This window comes from Lepidochelys olivacea, assembly GCF_965140295.1.
Source record: "Lepidochelys olivacea isolate rLepOli2 genome assembly, chromosome: 6".
NCBI classification, from domain to species: Eukaryota; Metazoa; Chordata; order Testudines; family Cheloniidae; genus Lepidochelys; species Lepidochelys olivacea.
Window position 1 is genome coordinate 116,831,153 of NC_140416.1, and position 19,246 is coordinate 116,850,398.

The following is a 19,246-nucleotide window of genomic DNA, read 5'->3' on the forward strand; positions in this document are numbered from 1 at the left end:
TCTGGGGCTGGATAACTTGTGCACACATCTGATCAGTCTGGATAGGAGGGGATGCAGCAGGCTTGTAGCTTTCCCCATAGCCCTGCATTGTTTAGGGGAAGGCACTTCCCCTCTCTACATCAGGGAGAAGTAATTGTCAGCTGAGCCCTCTCTCCTTTTAGTAGTCTACACAAGTAGTTAAGGTGAATAGTTCTAAATGTCTCAGCTGTATTGGACACCAAGTCAGCATCTCCTGCTAGGAGATCTCCTTCCTGTTAGTACATAGGAAAGTGGAGGAGTCTGACTGCCCTGCTGAAGGGCTTGAGCAGTCAAAGAGATTCAAGTGAAATAGCTTTACACATCTATTGTCCAGCAAAGTAGCAGTTCTCAACCAGGAATCTAGAGGCCACAGGGCCTTGGGGCTGAAGTCCAGTGCCCTATTGCCCTCTATGGGGCTAAAGTTGGGGGCGGAGTTGGGAGGGAGCTGCAGGGGGAGAGACACAGGGACTGCAAGGGGGAGCCTTCCTGGCACACAGCCCCTAGTTACCCTTCTTCCTGCATTCTGAACTACTTCCCTGCCTGCATACAGCCCCTATAATGGTTTGTTTACACTGGGGGAGAGGAAAGCCTGGAGTAGCTAGTGTGCCTTTCTATGGAAACACTCCAAGGCTTCCTTTGTGAAAGGGCAGCAGGTAATACACATTAAAAAAATGATATGAAATTATACATTATAACAAGTTCTAAAATATCAAAATACATCAATATATAAAATGAGAATAAAAATTTCATATAAATATTCATACGTACACTTTGGTTACCAACTCTACAGTTCACTATACTACAATGAGCTGTATGTAACCTGCCTACAAATGCAAGTCACCTGTTAAGCTATTTAAAAAAAAAAAATGCACCAACAACAGTTAGTGGCCAGAGCTAAGCGTCTGTTCTCTGAAGTGGAGATCAAGACATGTGGCAGCCACGCAGGGAATGGGGTTTAGGTAGTTCCAGCACTGCAAAAACAGATTCTAAAGTTCTTGCCTCCAGCTAGCACCTTTTCCGTGCAAATTAGGGTTCTCTGGTTTGGCAACTGCCATCCAATGCCTCTCAATGAGATCTTCATATTTCTAGTTGTACAAATGCAGCATTAGTGTTTGGTTTCCTCCTTACAGATAGGAAATACAAAAAACACACCTTACAAATCAACAGCCTACAACAAAGGCACATGGAGAGATGCAGATGAATAAACAGGGTAGCCAAGCGGTGGGTCTGCTGCTTGCACAGTAAGGTTTCTCAGAAGGATTGGGTGAGCTTGTATACTGTAGCGTTCTTCATCATCATTGGTAGCATACAGCAGCTCCCATGAAAGATTTGCCCATTGACCTCGGACAGCTTCGTCGTTGAGCTTCCCAACCTGCACTAACAATTCCTGAAGGGTGAGCACTCTCCCAGTGTAAACTCCCTTTGAAAGAAAAAACATTTAATTTTCAGTACACTAATAGAATTCAGACAAATAAAAATGTTTCAGTTACAGAGCATAAAGGGAATAGTTAGCATCATTCTGGGTACTGTCTTTTTAAAACTGCCTCTTCCATAATTTCAACAACAGGTTGAGACTGCAATTTAATAAGTGAGACTTTCAACACTGCAGTGCCTTGAACCAAATAATGTCACATGCCCTGGTCCCCTCACAATATTTAGTGTAAGATGAAAGGCGTATAGGCCTCTAGATTATGCTGTTGCATATAATTAACTAGAACTGTTGAATCTTTAATGGCCGAATGCTTGAATATCCCCATGTCATAGTTAACAAATGCTGCTGCGTTTGCAGAACAGCTGTCTAGCAATTTCCAGCAGTACTAATGCCAAATTTTGTCAAGCATTCATTTGTTCTTTGGATGTAAAGTTCTCTGTAAAGTCTTGGAAGTAAGACACACATTAAAATAATAAGCAGTGGAAAAAACACATTAATGTTGCTTGCTAGCATTCTCCCCCCCCCTTACCATGTTAGGATCATGTCCTAAAGAAAAAAGGTATGGCTTTTCCTGCAAAACTGCTTGTTGCCACTCAATATCTGATACTAAACCAATGTACCAGTCACTTTCATATTCTTCCAGATAGTTAATCAGCTCTTCGAAGTTCTCTACTGGACCCAGGCTTGCTTTGTCAACCATGAGCTTAAACGTATATCTGAAAGATGTATAACAGAATGCCTAGAGTAAGTATACACTTCAGAGAGAGGGACAAAGCAGTTATCAAAAGCAATGTAGCTATGATAACCCACTTACAGGTTGTTATAGTTGTTTCAATTAGCTCAAACATTGGCACTATTGATTGATCATGGAAAATGCAAAATACTTAATTTCAGAACTAATTTGCTATACTATTTGGCAATGAATATGGTGACTTACTGTCACTTAGCTAGCATCTCTCTCTTCACTACATATAGTTTAAAGCCAACTCTGAAAGCATAAATGCTCTCTTCCGACAGAGTTATGCTATGTTTTATAATGCGCATGGCTTTTTACCTGAATGCTTTCAGTGCTAGTTGGAACAGCTCTGGTTTTCCAGTTAGCCAATCCAAACCAACACACCAGGGGATGCCACCAGTGTATGCTCTAAATACATGACTAGGAGCAGGAACTGTATTGTCTAGTCCAAACAAACCAAAACAACAAGACAATACACCATGGACGTACAACTCTTTCAAAGCTTTGTCTTTAGTTATGTCATCAAGTAAATTGGAAGGTTTTTCTTTCAAATGAAAAAAATCCAGTTGACTCAAAACAAAATGGTACCAGTCTTCTGGAAACCTCTGCCTCATCTCATTGAGTTTGGAAGTAGGTATGGGAGCAGTTGTCCACTCTTCAGGTATGCTTAGCAACTCAGAGTAGGAGCAGCTAAATGCAACTAAAGGCAAGTTTACAACTTCCTGCTTCTTTCCTTTGTCTACAGCAGGGAGGCCAAGCACAACAGCTTTGTAGAGTTTATCTTCAGGGGCTGTCTCCTGCAGAGCACCAACTGCGCTCTCCATTTCTACTGACCCTGGAACAGACAAAAGTGTTCTTGGTGCAGCTTCCAATGGCTCGGTTTCTTTTCTCTCTCTTGTTCTGCTGGGCTCAAGATCAAAAAGATCACTATCATCGGTCCAATCCGCAATTGTATCTACACTAAAGCTATCTTCATCTCTTATGGGCCTGGGCTTTTCTACTGCACTGTCAAATGCATTGGGCTGGGTTAATGGAAATGACCCTTCTTTGTTCTTGGTTGTTTTGTCCAGCTTCTCGCACATTTTTGATTTTTTATAGCAGTACCGGACAAGTATCCATACAAGCACTTTAAGGAAATCATCTTTCAGTTGCTTTAAGTTCTCATGTGAATCAATGATCCCAGACAAGACATTCCTGGCATCAGAATACAGTCTCACAGGTAGAGTGGTACAAGGGGTTAAAATGTTTCCAAAATGATGATTGAGAGAGAAAGTCTCTGCATGCTCCTGGTGTTCAAAGGCCATTTCAAAAACTTCATCCACTCTGTGTGCTTCAGCAGTGTGGCAGGAAGTTTCCTGCAATTCTAGCCCCTATAGCACAAATGGGAACAAGTCATCTTTGCTCTTTGGCTGTACAAGCAATGCTAATGAATACTATTTTCTTATTATTAAAAATTATTCCCAGCAATTGAAGAGACACTTCCATTTCTAATATTTCTGGCACCACTGAAGCGAAGATTTTTTTATAGCACCCATCATTGTATCTAAGATTGACTACAGATGTTAAATACAGACATGATAAATCTGAACTTTCTTTAGAACCTTGCATTTTATTTGCCATGTTACCTTTGCCCCTTACAGATCAACTGTATATGGTTGTTTTTTTAAAAAAAGTCTGTAGCCACAGGACGAGTGATATGGTACTTCCATACTTGCTAATATAGTAGGTTCTCCCCCCACCCCCAACTTCTTCTATGTCATAACTTATGTGCTTCAGATTGTTTCAAATGTATTATTACAGACTTAATGGTGCAACACAAAAGACCCTATCAGTTGTAAAACTAAATTAGTTACGCACCCAAAATATGTTAACCTTATGTAACGTAAGTTGTGTTACTTGTGCTATTACAGGAAGTTATACAGAAACAAATGTGTGTTTCCAAAACATGACTAGGTAAGTTTTCAGTAAATATTCACCTTAATATTAACACAGCAGTATGTGAAGCCTCTTTCTAGTACTAATATCCACATCAGTCTGTCCTGAAAACGGCACAAGAAGTGTGATCCAGGTAAAGAGAGACCTAAAAAAGATGCACAAAAAGTTAACTTTTACTGTTGGATTCTGTTGATTAAGGTTTCTTCTGTACATTGAGGAAACCATTGCAAAGACACTCTTGTATGAAAGTTTGTGGCGTGTGATGCGCTAGGCTGTTGCAAGGACATTTACACAGCAACACTGATCCTGCCAGAACCAGTTTGGGTTGGCTAAGCACAGCACAGGTGTTGCTTCAGTGGCTTCCTGATGTACATATCCCAGAGTGCCCGCAACCGTTACTAGCTGGAGCTTTGGGGCAACTTGCCAATATGAGGCATTGCCTTGTGGAATGGGGTTAGAACTAGGGCAGTTGCAATGCTTGTGGTTTCCTCTTGCAATATGAAGAAACTACTGTAGACTACACTGGTTGAGCTGGAGACCTATTCCTGGATATTACAATCAGCTGGAACAACCAGAACTTGTAAAACATCTTGAAATACTTAGTGAATTTGTGTACACAGAGAGCTTTCCAAGCACTGCTTTTTGCCATACTTTCTTCAGTATAGATTGAGCCTTTGTGCATTAGTGTCTACAACTTTAGTTAGATTATGGACTGCTGCTTATATTACACTACTTTGTGTCAGGTCAAGAGTAGAAACCAAAGCAAGTAAGGTGCAAAGCTGGATCCAAATACTGTGTCCAGAACAACGACTATAGTACATTCTGAAACATTTAGGTAGTGTAAATAGAAATGATGAGGCAAGCTGGGAAAAGTTAGTGGAAACCAAGTTAATTTTATTGCCTACACGATTACGTATATACATAAGCTGTAGAATACTACTACAATGCATGTCTATAGAATCTTTCAGCAGAGCATCTCAAAGTGCTTTCCAAACATTAATTCAGCTTCATGACAACCTTGAGATGTTAACCTTTTTACAACAGGAAAATGAAGTAAGTGGCTTGGTCCAACATCACACAGTTGTGTCTGGGGCAGAGCAAGGAACAGAACTGTGGGGCATGAAGACAGAGGGAGCCACAGATAAAATAAGTGAGAAACGTCAAAGGAGTGCAAGGTACTTAAAATACTCCAAAAGGAAGGTGGGAATGAGATGAGAGAGAAATATAGGAAAGGGGGCAGACTTCTTAAAATGTAGGATCATGTTTCTTCTGTTACTCCCCATATCAGCAAGGGCTGATGATCCTGAAGATTAGACAGAGGAAGGCATGCCTTGCAACTTTTTTCATTAATTCACAATGTTTTTTTGCAGCAGCAATGAGCTCTTGAAGGAGTCATATCCAGCATTCCTCAGCCAGTAGAAAGGTCCTATGTTTTCTTGCTTTTGTGAAAAATCAATGTGTATACAAAAGGGAATTCTGAGACTCCCCCAGCAGCACAAGATCGGCCTGGGGGAAGGTGGAGGAATGCTTCTATGGCATTTTTATTTAAGGATCTCAAAATGCTTTATAAATATCAATTAAACCTCAATCCACCTGTGAGGTATTATCATGCCTTCTTTACAGACACTTAAGCAGATGTTAAGGCCTAAATTTTGCAAGTGTATCCATTTTTGGATGTCCCACATGAAAATCTAATGGACTAATTTTCAGAGGTACTAAGCACCCACAGATCCAATGGAATTTGCTGTTCCTCAGCACCGCTAGGTAGAAAAATCAGGCCCTAGATATCAAAAAAACCCGAGGCAACCAAAATTAGTAGGCATTTGAAAATTAAGGCATAAATGACTTGCACATGTCAAGTTAATGGCAATGCTAGCACTTAGAGTCCTGAAATCAAGCTCATTGCTTTAGTCAGTAGATTGCCCTCCCTCCCACAGAAACATCACATTTCTTTCCTCTATTCTCTTTCTGTTTAGATGTAAGAGGGTGATGGTAAACTTGCCGTCTAACTGATTTTCTTAATTCAGACCTTAGATTACAGTCAGCTGTCACTTCTCCAGCACATCTGTGATATTCCAAAACAGGACAGTGCATGTTTGCTGCCAGCACATTGCATCCTCACTCATGTTCAAATCATCTTTGACTTGTACAGTGAATTTTAGTTTCAGAATGTTGTAAAATACAATCAGTAAAACCAGCCAGGTTTTAATATAGTTAAAATTAAAAATAACCTTATATTCCACTGTGCTAATGAAGTGCACTTTCTTGCTACCATTTTTGCAAAGTTTTTTTTAAATTTGGGCTGTCAAAGCTACTACAAATCCTCTCTGTAGATTATTTTTTTTATTTTTAAATTAAAATAGTGGCACATTAAGAGCATTATCGTTTCATCTTTAAATGATCTAAGATCCTAACAGGATCTCTTGCTTGGAGATGTCCATTCAAAGATTATCCCTTTAAAAAGCAAGTAATTTTTTCTATTTTTAAAAAAAATATTGAATCTGAGGCATGAGTGCCACAACACCTGACTTTCATATTAGCAATAAGAAAGATGTTCTCTTATTTACTGGTAGAGTGAACTGTGAGTGGGGTTTCTCCTTTTGTGGGGAAGCTTCCTACAATTACTTCAAGTCTCTTCAGCCCTTGTACCAAATCCATTGCATAGGTCTGCTGACAAAAGTTTCTGCATTTCTCTCTTCCTCCGAAAAAGAGTGACTGAAGTTAGATTCAATTACCATTGAATACTAAGATGCCTCCCTTACTAGCCATCAGTGTAAGACAGCAAAAGTAAATACTCATAACTTATCAGTGGGGCAACCTGCTCTTGATTATTCTGCTTGTGTGCCCCAAGTGTTTCTCAAAAGAATTTCTTGCAATTTCAGCAATTATGTTTTCTTTGGCGAAGAAAAAAAAATCTTGGTTTTTGTTTTCTTTTAGTATCATTAAAAAAAATAAATACATGTCACAATCTTCTGTAAAATTGTAAGGCCAGAAGGGACCATTATGATCCTCTAGCCTCATCTCCTACATAACACAGGCCACAGAATTTGACCAAGTGGTTCATGTATTAAGCCCATAGATTTTAGTTAAGCCTAGGTAGATCTTTTAGAAAGACATCTTCTCTTGTTCAGTATAAGGAATGCCAAGTGCAACACAGTTTTGCCACCGCTGTCTAATTGTATTAAATCACAGCAGTCTCTATTAAGAGAATGCAGCAAGGTCTGAAACCACCCATTTTTTACTTAGCTGAATAAACCCTGGAACACTGCACTGTTTAAGTTTTAATCTAGGTAGTGAGCACATCTATTTAACATAGAGGTTGCAAATCACAATGTTCTCCAGTAGAGGCTACACAGATTAAAGCATTTAACTATATTATCTGCAAATTATTTTATACAGCTACAGTTTACCTACCTAGACTACCTGATGCCAGTGCAGACTGCAGTGCAGTGGCCAGACTTGGAACCACCTGCTGATAGTACATGGTATCTGAACAAACACATGCTGTTGCACCCACAGGTCCAGGCCAGCTTCGGATAGGTCTAGGAAACCCAATCAAAAATATTGGTAGAGTGAAGAGCGGCAGCATGGGGGAAGAAAGTAGTGCAGAGACAGCTATGAAGGCCAATACAATTGGGAAGAAAACAATGTTGAGTGTTATTAAGGTTGCAGTAGATTTCCGACGTTGCTTTTTCTCTGTCCATGATGTCAAGAGAACAGCTACAGCAAACTGCAATTTTGAGATCAACTGAAGTAATCGATCCCGAATGACACCAGCCTGTTGAGATACATACAATAATCAAATATTTTTCTTAGGTATCTGGTCACATTCAGCATTGCTAGAGCTCTTTCAGGTTTATATACTGTTAAGTGCACTAAATAAAACTAATTATTAAACCAAGAGAAAATCCATGCCTACAGAGTTTCAGTCTCCATACCCATAAGCCCTGAGCCCTAATTTTGGAAGAAGTGGGGAAGAAAAGATGCAATAGCTAGCTGCTTAATCAAAATTAAAATTAGGTTTACCAGTAAGAGTCTGATTCCTGTATCAAGGCTTCTGTTCCACCACACATCAGTATTAAATAGCAACATCTGCACTATCGATACAATCACCATCTCCAACAGGGCATTCTCTGAATTTTGCCAAACCTAAAACAGAGACTGATTATTTGTTGTACCAAGCATCTGCCCTTTCTCCCTCTTCTTGACCTGGAGTATTTCTTCCAAGTCACTTCTTATTTCTTTTGGAAAAAGTTTCTTCTACAAGGTAACAAATTAGAAAAATTTAAAATTACCATTCTAAAGGTTCTGGTGAATCCAATGCAAACAGATACAGAATGAAGACCTTGTAGGGAACTGTCTAATGAAAGAAATGCTATCATAGCAAATGGAGACACTGCAATTAAAAAAAAAAAAAAAAACCATGAGAGAAACATCAATGTTTTTTCTTTGCAATGTCTACCAAAGTCCATAAATTGGCTCCAGATCCTGCAATGAGCTCACTGCAGAATGGAAATCTTAGTTTGTGAATGGGAATTGCCACCACTAAGCCAGTAATTTTTTTTGTGAACTTCCCTCTCCCCCTCAAAAAAAAGTTAAAATTAGGTGGCATTTTCACACAAAGGGCCCATTCCTGCAAGTGCTTATGCCCATGCTTAACTTGTGATTAGTCTCTCTGAAGTTAATGGGAATACTCAAATGAGTGAAACATGTGAATAAGCACTCCAAGATTATGTCCCAAAACTAGTAGATCTACACAAACTCAATTTGGGCCAAATTTTGGTTCAATTGAAGAGAGTGGAAAATATGCCATTGACTTCAATGGAAGTAGGATTAGGCCTTTTATTAGGAAGTTGCAAGGAACAAATATTTTGATGGACTTCCAGAGTCAATTCAGTTTTCTTTTAGAACTATTTTATTAAAGTTACAGCAAAGATTTTCAAAAGTGGCCAGTTCCAATTTTTGGATTCCAAACCTACACTCCTTAAAGGGCGGTGGTTTTCAGAAAGCACTAAGCACCCACACTCTGAAAGTCAGTCCCTCAAATTGAGCACCCTAAAATTCATGCACCCCAGATCACTAGTCACTTCTGAAAATCTGAACCCATTAATTGTGCATACAAGGCTAAAAGTAAAACTTGAATGAAAACTAAGCCATTTAAATCTTCTTAGCACATACATTTTAACTCACATAGAGAAATGTTATTGCCATGTTTTAATCTTCCTTTAATCTTCATCTTACATATAGTACATAGAAGATATTCCTACCTAGTGTTAGTAAAATCCTTCTGACAACACCAACTTTCATAAGCCTTCTTTGCATCTCCATGAACACAGTCACAGTCCTGACATCCTTTGGATAAAAAGGGTTTCGGAAGATTCCAAACAAGTACACTCCCTGAATCTCTCTAAGAATCCACATAACTATAAGTAATATGATCAGAATGTAACTCACTATAGCCTGGGGACTGGCTTTGGAAAATGCTGAAAAACCAGCAAAGTGATGCAGCAAACTGGCTTCTATAAGAGCCAATGTCAAGACAGTCAAATAGAAAAAGAATTCCCTCCATCCAAAGTGTATCCTAGGACCACTGGACTTAGAGCACTTAGACTTGTTGGACGCTAAATGGCTGATCATGGTGTGCTTGAAGGCTAGACCAATCTCACTTAGGTTAAGACTGAGTATGAATCCAAATCCAGTCATGAAGAGGACCACACCAACAGTGCTGGGAATGAAATATGATGCTATAGCTGTTCCAGCAGAAATGAGAAACATTACTAACAACCTGCGAAGGAGAGAAAAAACAAAAAGATTTGATTGAAAAGAAAAAAGGTTACAAACTACAATGTTATATTTGATCATTATGTCAATAAAATTTACCTTGTATTACTTGACATGGGTGAACCTCCTAGGCCAAACTCCAACACTTGTTCCATTCCCCATAGAAAAAGTGCATCAAGTGGGGGCAGAATCCCCAATGCCCATAAAAATGGCAAAAATAGAAATATGATGTGCAAAATCTGGTTTGTCTGTTCTAAAACTGGCATGTTAACAGTAAACCTGGATGAAAAAGGAAATGTACTTGACTCCTATGAAAGGAAGATACCGTATGTATAGATTTACTTCAAGTTTAACACACACGATAAATCCAGAAGTATAAAAGTTATGTATCCCATATTCAAATGTCAGAATAGTCCGACTTTTTTAAAAAAAAACAACACACACACAAAAATAAATATACTTAAATTAATGCCTGAACATTATCAGACTGACAACAACTAGCAGCTCAAATTTCGAATTGGTATCTAAATTTTTCTGAAGTTCACAGTGTTTGGATCTATAATTCCAAATCAGGCCTATCTCAAATTTAAAAGTACTATATTTGGTACAAACTATTTTAAGACATTTAAAAGCAGTAAAAATATATTTCTTGATAACTAATCCTTAAAAGGACAGTGAGGCAAACAGCTACTTCCAATAGTACTGAATTTAAGACTGAGGGTGACCATTTTAACTATGCTAACCTTATAACTTCTTAGTCTCCCGCCTAACTTTTCTTGAAAGCTATCAAGTTCTTAATTTTCTATAAAAGCAAAAGAAAAGCATTAAGTTCTATTGTATAATTTTCTAGGCTTCTTCTGGATTTTTCAAATTGACTGACATCTCTAATACAAATCTTTCAGGAGAGTTATTTCATAGCATCTACCAACAAACTGCATACATAAGCCAACATTAAAGTTATATAAACATTATAGACGTTTACCTGTGTGCAAGATCCACTGCAATAAAGACAAAAATATAGAAAGGTCTCATGAGAGCAGTAATTTCATAAGTATCCAGTGCTTGAAAAGTAGCTGTCTCTGTAGCTGTGTTTATGATTAAAGAATATTCTCCTATACAAATAGTTACCCATCCAAACACAAAGATCACAACAGTTCCTCCAATGTTACTATACAGCAAGGTTATTCTGTTTGGCAGCAAATACCAAGTTCCCAACCCACACATTACCCCAGCAAGAAACGAATGAAATACAGTGTTGACTATATATTTCTTGCCTGAAATAATAAATTTAACTGTCTCTGAACCCACACAGCTGGAAAATTCATACTCATCTTCATCCCTTAGGGTATTCTGAATTTGCATTCTTTCTACTGTCACTGTTTTCTGTCTTGCATTCAGATTTGTCATCTGGAGAATAAGTGCTGTAACAAGCATTAGTCCTCCTGAAAGTGCTGCAGTGTAATAGTCTTTCATAATGTCTAACTGGTACAAAAGTGTTCCTATTCCTCCCAAAACCCATGGCGTCAGGAAAAGAATGATCTGATTCACATATATGTAAGGAGGCGCACAATAGCCTAATTTAAACCGGGGACCTCCCAAAACAGTCTGTGGAAAGCGCTTCAAGAAGAACTCCTGTTTGTAATCATTCAGGAGAGGTACATCCGGACCCATTCTTATTACTCAGGAATCTTGGATGAGTCCCATCTTTCCTGTAGCACAACAGCAGCAGATAAAGAAAAATAAGATAGCGTTACTAAATGCCACATTCAAAACTTCACAAGTAGGCAATAAAGATAATTGTTTTGTCCTGTTTTCATTTGTAAAATCATAGTGAATTTGCAAGTTAATAATTTCAGTAGACATCTTCTATCCTATTTGCAGGATACGCTGAACTTTAAGGACTATAAGTAAACTATTAAAATGGGAAAAAACTTTACAACATATTTTTAAAGACAGAATATACTGACCATTGCAGAACTTATGTGAAGAATTATGGGACTAATTTAACATGGCCTCTACTCTTTGGAGTTAATAAAATGAATTGTTTACTCTCACAACAGAGTACTTGTCGAGAATTGAAATTTACATCTAGCCCTATTCCAACTTATGATTTAAGCCTCTGTCCTCCAAGGACTTCCAAATGGGAAGCCACCCATGTCCAGGAGGAACCCCTTCAATCTCAATAAGGACCCATGGGGGTGCAGGGGTTCCACATTGAGTTCCTTGTAAAATTAGGGCTGTCTAGATCAAACATATAACATCTTAACTGTAAAAATAAATAAATAAATAGTGGCATCAAAGCCCTTTTCAGTTACCCTGATGCTTAGGAGACCTACTCACTGATCAGGACCCAGTTGTGCTTGGCACTTCATAAACACAGAACAAAAAGATGGCCCTTGCCCAAAGAGCTTACGATCAAAGTATAAGATAAGAGATAGATGGGGAAGTACAAGTAAACAATGCGACAACACTGGTCAGCATGATGGGCAGTAGCCTCAGCACACCACTAGCCTAATTGTTGTCAATGTTTTAGTAGGCATGGCAAACAATAGTTTTAAAGAGTACAATGAGGTCGCTTTGTGGATGTTTATGGGGAGCTCCATGCAACAGCAAGGGACAGCATGGGAGAAAGCACAAGGTGCTTGTTTGAAAATTTAATAAGTAGACAATGAATGCCGTTGGCTGACATACCCTCTTTCCCATCTGCAATGTGAAAGAAAAAAAACTGAAGACATAATTGTAACAGGCACAACATGTATTCAGCATATGCTTGTTAATTATACGAATGAGCAAGGCCAGCAAACCATTTACAGGGTTCAGAGTAGCAGCCGTGTTAGTCTGTATTCGCAAAAAGAAAAGGAGTACTTGTGGCACCTCAGTCTCTAAGGTGCCACAAGTACTCCTTTTCTATTTACAGGGTTGTTGCTTCCATTTGGATTTTTTCTGGGCCAACTGTGAATTTAGGTAGACATCCAAAAGGAATTATTACTCAAAGGGTAGGGAAACTTTCAAAAGGAGAGTATCTTTGTACTCTGCAAACGTAATGAGAGAGCAAAACACATATTTATCTTACTAAAAGAAAAGGAGTACTTGTGGCACCTTCGAGACTAACAAATTTATTTGAGCATAAGCTTTCGTGAGTTACAGCTCACTTCATCAGATGCATTCCGTGGAAAATACAGTGGGAAGATTTATATACACAGAGAACATGAAACAATGGGTGTTACCATACACCCTGTAATGAGAGTGATCAGGTAAGGTGAGCTATTACCAGCAGGAGAGCGGGGGGTAGTGTGGCTGATGTGATTAGGTCCTATGATGGTGTCCCCTGAATAGATATGTGGACACAGCTGGGAACGGGTTTTGTTCACATCAGCCACACTATCAGAGGCTCGTTCACCTACACATCTACCAATGTGATATATGCCATCATGTGCCAGCAATGCCTCTCTGCCCTGTACATTGGTCAAACTGGACAGTCTCTACGTAAAAGAATAAATGGACACAAATCAGATGTCAAGAATTATAATGTTCAAAAACCAGTCGGAGACCACTTCAAATCTCTTTGGTCACTCGATTACAGACCTAAATGTGGCAATTCTTCAACAAAAAAACCTTCAAAAACAGACTCCAACGAGAGACTGCTGAATAGGAATTAATTTGCAAACTGGATACAATTAACTTAAGCTTGAATAAAGACTGGGAGTGGATGGGTCATTACACAAAGTAAAACTATTTCCCCATGTTTATTCCCCCAACCCTCCCACTGTTCCTCAGACGTTCTTATCAACTGCTGCAAATGGCCCACTTTGATTCACTACAAAAGGTGTCGTCCCCCCCGCACCCCCCGCCCGCTGGTAATAGCTCACCTTACCTGATCACTCTCCTTACAGTGTGTATGGTAACACTCACTGTTTCATGTTCTCTGTGTATATAAATCTCCCCACTGTATTTTCCACTGAATGCATCTGATGACGTGAGCTGTAGCTCAAGAAAGCTTATGCTGAAATAAATTTTTTAGTCTCGAAGGTGCCACAAGTCCTCCTTTTCTTAATGTGGATACAGACTAACACGGCTGCTACTCTGAAACCATTTATCTTACTGATCACAGAAGCAAGGATCTTGAGGCAACAGACAGGAGTACTCAGTCTGAGGGCCTGGATAGAAAACAGGACTCAGAAAAAACTACTGTGTAGCGACTCACTATTTTTGTTTTAAAAAGATACCTGTGAGTGTAGCTAGAAGATTTAATGCAGGAAGTGTTTTATACTAGCTGCCTTCTATCTGACAAGTAAACTGCACCCCATTTTTAACAGCACTACAGGTGTAGTAAAAACAAATGTGCTAATGCCACTGACATGTATCCTCTCACTACCGTATTTAATACTTGTAAGTGCTTTCGTGCACAATGTATAGTTTACATTCACCAAGGAAACAGTCACATGGTCTGCAAGCATACACTGGGCATCACAACATTCCGTCAGAAATAATGGAAATGAGAGGCACCCAGATACTCTAAATTAGTGTTACTGGCCAATAATTTGCATTTTCTCTAAAAGATGTTAGGTTAAATCAACACATAATACTCAGTAATAAAATGTAGAGCCATGAGGTACTGTTGATCTGCTGCCCTTATAACACAGAGCACTCTCTACATTGTACTGTACGTTTCTTTCTTCTATTGTAACTTTGCATGTTATTGTGTTACTTGCATTCTCATACAACTGAGGTGAAAACAGGAATCATATCTGACAGCAACTAAAATGTAATGTGGAAATACTGCCAATCATATAGATATTGGATAGGGCATTCATTACAATCAGTTCTACAGTTTGTAAATGCAATACGGACACACCATAGTAAAAATGTTCTAAAAGTACACTAAAAAAAAGTACATTCTAAGCTTGCTCACAAGTCACTGAAACTTTATAAATAGAATGTTTTAAAGTGCTGTGTCTGCAATGGTGCCAGGTTAAAGAGAGTTTGATAGGTAAAAAATTGTGGGGGCATGTAAAGGAGAGAAATTCAGTTTTAAAAGGAAACATAAACCAAGGTAAAGTTTTACTTTTTTTATTTTTTAAATAAAATTTCCCTGGCAGCTGTGATTTTACTGTTTCCCCACAGTGTTATTTGTTTCAAGTTTAGTCTGTGTTGTTTCTAAGTATATATTTGCTAAATCATAAACAAAGTATTAACCAATAAAACATATTTAACAATGTTTTATTTGTTAAATAAACATATTTAAACTGCAAGTTTTGCATAAATAATAGACAGGTTTCAGAGTAACAGCCGTGTTAGTCTGTATTCGCAAAAAGAAAAGGAGTACTTGTGGCACCTTAGAGACTAACCAATTTATTTGAGCATGAGCTCACGAAAGCTCATGCTCAAATAAATTGATAAATAATAGACATACTTGCATAAAATTTAAAATCTATGTGTATAAATGAGACAGTTCTCCTACCTGAGTGCAATGCAAAACAGAAGCATTGTAAGGCACAATAAAAAAAAGCAACAAACATATTTATAAGAGAAATCAGAGACTAAGCCCAACAAATATGGGAAACCATGTAATCTTAAATACCTCTATCTGACCTGAGTTGATAAATATGTTGGTGCCAGATTTTCAAACAGGAACTTACATATGTATAGTTACCTCTGCACGAGTCCCAGCAAAATTAATTGTTTGCAGGATCTGCCCTTAGTTTGCATTTCTGAAGTAAGTGGACAGTTCTAGATTGACCACATTGCCTGGTTACCCCGCTGGCCTGGGTGACAACAGTCACATCAAACATAAGCTACCTTTCTCCACTTTCAAATCCCTTCATGGCCTAACTCCAGCCTACCTATTTTCTCTCTTTCATTACTGAAGCATCAACTCCCACCTCTGATCAGCCCATGATGTCATTTGTTTAACTGTCATGTTTTCTCCCAGGCTGTCCCTCATCTGGGAGAAGTATCCCACAAAATATCTGCAAGCTACCTCATTAGCCTCTTCTGCTATAATGCCTACCAAAAAAAAAAAAAAAAAGACAATAGGTAGGCCACTGGGGTGCTAACACCACTGCCTATCATACTGATCAATATTGTCTCATTGTTTCCTTGTACTCCCCCAATCTGTATCCATCAATTGTCCCTTGTCTTATACTTTGATTGCAAGATCTTTGAGGGGTTGCAGCTTTTTGTTCCGTTTGTACTAGCACAGTGGGCTCCTAGGTACTACTAGGATACAAACAACAACAATCGGGCATAACCGGGGTAGTTCTACACCTATATTTCTCAGTTGCTTAGATCATCCCCATTATCTGAACACCATTAAATCTTTTAAGGTGTTTATCCTCACAATATCCCTCTGAGGTAGAGGTGTGTTATCCTTATTTTACAGATGGAGAACAGAGGCACAGAGACTTGACCAAGGTCACATAGGAAGTTATTGGTGGAGTCAGGACATGAACCCTAATCTCCCAAGTCCCAAGCTAGTGCCCTATGTATGAGGTCATCCTTCCTTTACAGGGCTTAGACCGTTAAGTGCAGCTTTAAATTTCTTTGAGAGGCTGAAAGGGTGAGGTGAATGAATGCCTACTTCTAATATTTCACAGCAAAACATGAAAATTATACAAATATAACCCTATTTTTTAAATTACGTCATATAAGGCTTGGGGTTATTTTAAAAAGTTATCTTCACAGTTAGTTACAATTTTAATTTATTATCTGCTTAGTACAAGCCAGGCCACAATAGTCAACACCTCTCATCACAAGAAACTATCAGTCAATAAGATCAACCAACCATAAACAAACAAAGAAAGAAAAAATAAACACACCCTTACCCCCAAGCAGAGTTTTAAGCCTGAGAGACTTCAAGAAGTCCACTAATGACTTAATTACTGCTATGAAATTTTCATAGAAGGTGCTCAGATACCATGAGGAGGAGGTGGCAATATAAAACCCTAAAAACAGAAGTAGATTTTGTGCTTTGATTAGCAACTGATCCTGACAATTTTGGAAGATTGTCAGCTAACACTACAGCTCCATAGCTGCATACACACAAACCTCTTGTCACATCAAGGGTCACCTACAAGGGTTGACCAGCCTTTGTACTAAAAACTAGAAAAGATAAGGTCAAGTTTGTTTAAGTTGAAGTGCCAGGCCCTGGGGTACAGCAAAGCCTTAGTCCTGTGGCCAGCATTCACACCCCACTCTCAGCTCCGGCAGCAGCATCCCAAATGTCCTTGGGGGAAGGCACTGTCTCTTTGTTGGGTGTTTGTACAGCGCCTAGCGCAACAGGTTCCTCATCCAGGCCTGGGTGCCCTACCACTGTCTGCAGCGGCCACCCAGCGCGGGGACACAGCCCCTACAAACCCACACAAACCCTGGCACTTTCAGGCTCTCGAACCAGCCCCCGGGCTCGGCCCCAGTGGAGACTGAGGCCGGCCATCCCAGCTCGGGGGGCTGGCGAGCCTGACTCCCCACGGCGCTCAGAGTCTCCCCCCACAGCTCATTTGAGGGTGCCCGGGCGCGGGCAGCGCTGAGCCCCGAGGGCAGCAGGCTTGGGGGCAGCACAGGCCGGCCAGCGCCTCTGGGGAAGCCGCGTACCTGGGGCCAGCGCGGGCTGCCGGGCGGGGCTAGCCCCCGGCTGAGCGGCGGCGGAGCCCCAGCAGCGGCTCGCGGGCCGGAACCCCCCGTTGGTTTCCACAGGGAGCCGAACCGAGGCGGGCGCCGCCGGGCGCGAGATCCCCCCCACTCCGCCGAGGCCGCTGCAGCGAAGAGAGGTCTCGGGGCGCAGACGCGGCGGCAGGGGCCGCTCTCGCTCTGTCGGCGCCCGGCCCTGCGCGCTGACGGGGGGGGGGAGCTGCGTCCCCTTCCCGCCACTCACAGCCGCCGCCGCCGCCATTTTCCCGCCGGAGGCAGCCCCCTGTCCGCGGAAACGGCCCCGAGCCGCCTGCTGCACGTGCCGCACCTTCGTGGCCGGGGGGGTCTGTACATACAGCAGCTCCCGCGCGCGGGCGGTTTTCGTGGGGCCTCCGCACCCTGGGTGGGTTGTAGCCCTCGTGCTGTTTTTGCGGGGCCGACCCCTTTGCTGCTCCGCCTGCCGAGGTTGGTCACCAGCGGGCACAGGGGGCAGTGGCCTGAGGCTGGGTTCGCCCCATGCAGGGGGATGGTTCTCCCCACAGACACCTGTGCGCTGAGGGCGGGAGGGGGGTTAATGGGGGGGGGGGGTGGGCGCTGCCTGCTGCCCTGCCAGTCCCGCTCCTCACCTTATTTATGTCATAATGTCCCCTGAGGCTCACTGCAGATGAAGAGCACTCCTCCTAACCAAGCCCTGGTGACTCTTAACACTTAGTTGAACTATACCTTTGTTCCCACTCCACCCTCACAGGTAAGGCCCTGTATAGACCCACTGGTAGCATCTTGGGGCTCTGCTCATGAGTGAGAATCACATTGTGCTAGGCGCTAGAGCAGGGGTTCTCAAACTTCATTGCACTGCGTCCCCCTTCTGACAACAGAAATGACCACATGATCCCAGGAAAAGGGACCAAAGCCTGAGCTCCCCCGAGCCCTGCTACTCTGGGGGTGGGAGGACGCCTGAGTCCCACCGCCTCTGGTCAGGGGGGAGCAAAGCTGAAGCCCAAGGGCTGTAACCTGAGCCCCGAAGCCCTTGGGCTTTGGCCCCAGTGGTGGGGCTTGGGCTTCGGCCCTAGACTCCAGCAGGTCTAAGCCAGCCCTGGTAACCCCATTAAAATGGGGTCGCAACCCACTTCAGGGTCCTGACCCACAGTTTGAGAGCCACTGCACCAGAGCATTGCAACCTGACTATAGAGATTGGGTCAGCGCTGAAAACAACCCGACCATCTCAGGCTTAGGTTGGCTTTGATCTCTTCCTGCCCAGGAGGTTAGTGTGGTGGCAATTGCATGCCCTGCTCTTGCTGGCCACCGCCATCTCACTGCACTGTGTGCGTTGTGGAGTTACCTTGCCAGTGAGTCACAACGTCTCTCATTCCACAGTGAGGTGACAGCAATGGCCAGTGGGGGGAGGGAAGGGCCATGCAGGCGCTGTCATGCCAGCCTTATGGGCAGGCGGTGGCCAGAGACGTATCATGAGCATGGGGAGCAGGTTTGGGGGGAAGTGTCAGGGTCAGGTCAGATCTGAAAATAACTTGCTACTCTTGGGTGGAATTTGGGTTAGCTGTGCTCGGGTTTGTTCTGGGTCTGGGTCAGGCTTTAAAATTAGGCCTGAGCAGACCTGTACTAAGGACTGTACAAACTACATAACAAAAGATGGTCACTGCCACAATGTGCATACAATAAGACAAGACAACAGTTGGATACAAACAGATTGGAAGGCCAGT

At 41.4% G+C, this 19,246-nt stretch overlaps 1 protein-coding gene across 3 annotated transcripts; it reads right to left on the bottom strand.

The window, feature by feature from the left end:
• Positions 1-745: 745 nt before the first annotated feature.
• Positions 746-17,977, bottom strand: PCNX4 (pecanex 4). 3 transcript variants are annotated; one of them, XM_084630189.1, is made up of 12 exons: positions 17,857-17,977; positions 16,727-16,846; positions 10,885-11,611; positions 10,002-10,181; positions 9,389-9,906; positions 8,417-8,517; positions 8,148-8,270; positions 7,536-7,899; positions 4,163-4,266; positions 2,505-3,556; positions 1,980-2,166; positions 746-1,438 (listed from the first exon to the last, which is right to left on the bottom strand). In XM_084630189.1, exons 3-12 carry the CDS (start codon positions 11,571-11,573, stop codon positions 1,187-1,189), a joined length of 3,570 nt encoding a protein of 1,189 aa, XP_084486315.1. In that variant the 5' UTR covers positions 11,574-11,611; positions 16,727-16,846; positions 17,857-17,977; the 3' UTR covers positions 746-1,186. The 3 variants fall into 3 exon arrangements, with proteins under 3 accessions (XP_084486315.1, XP_084486314.1, XP_084486316.1); XM_084630188.1 differs by lacking the exon at positions 17,857-17,977 and adding an exon at positions 17,493-17,749; XM_084630190.1 differs by lacking the exons at positions 16,727-16,846; positions 17,857-17,977 and adding an exon at positions 17,493-17,750.
• Positions 17,978-19,246: the final 1,269 nt, after the last annotated feature.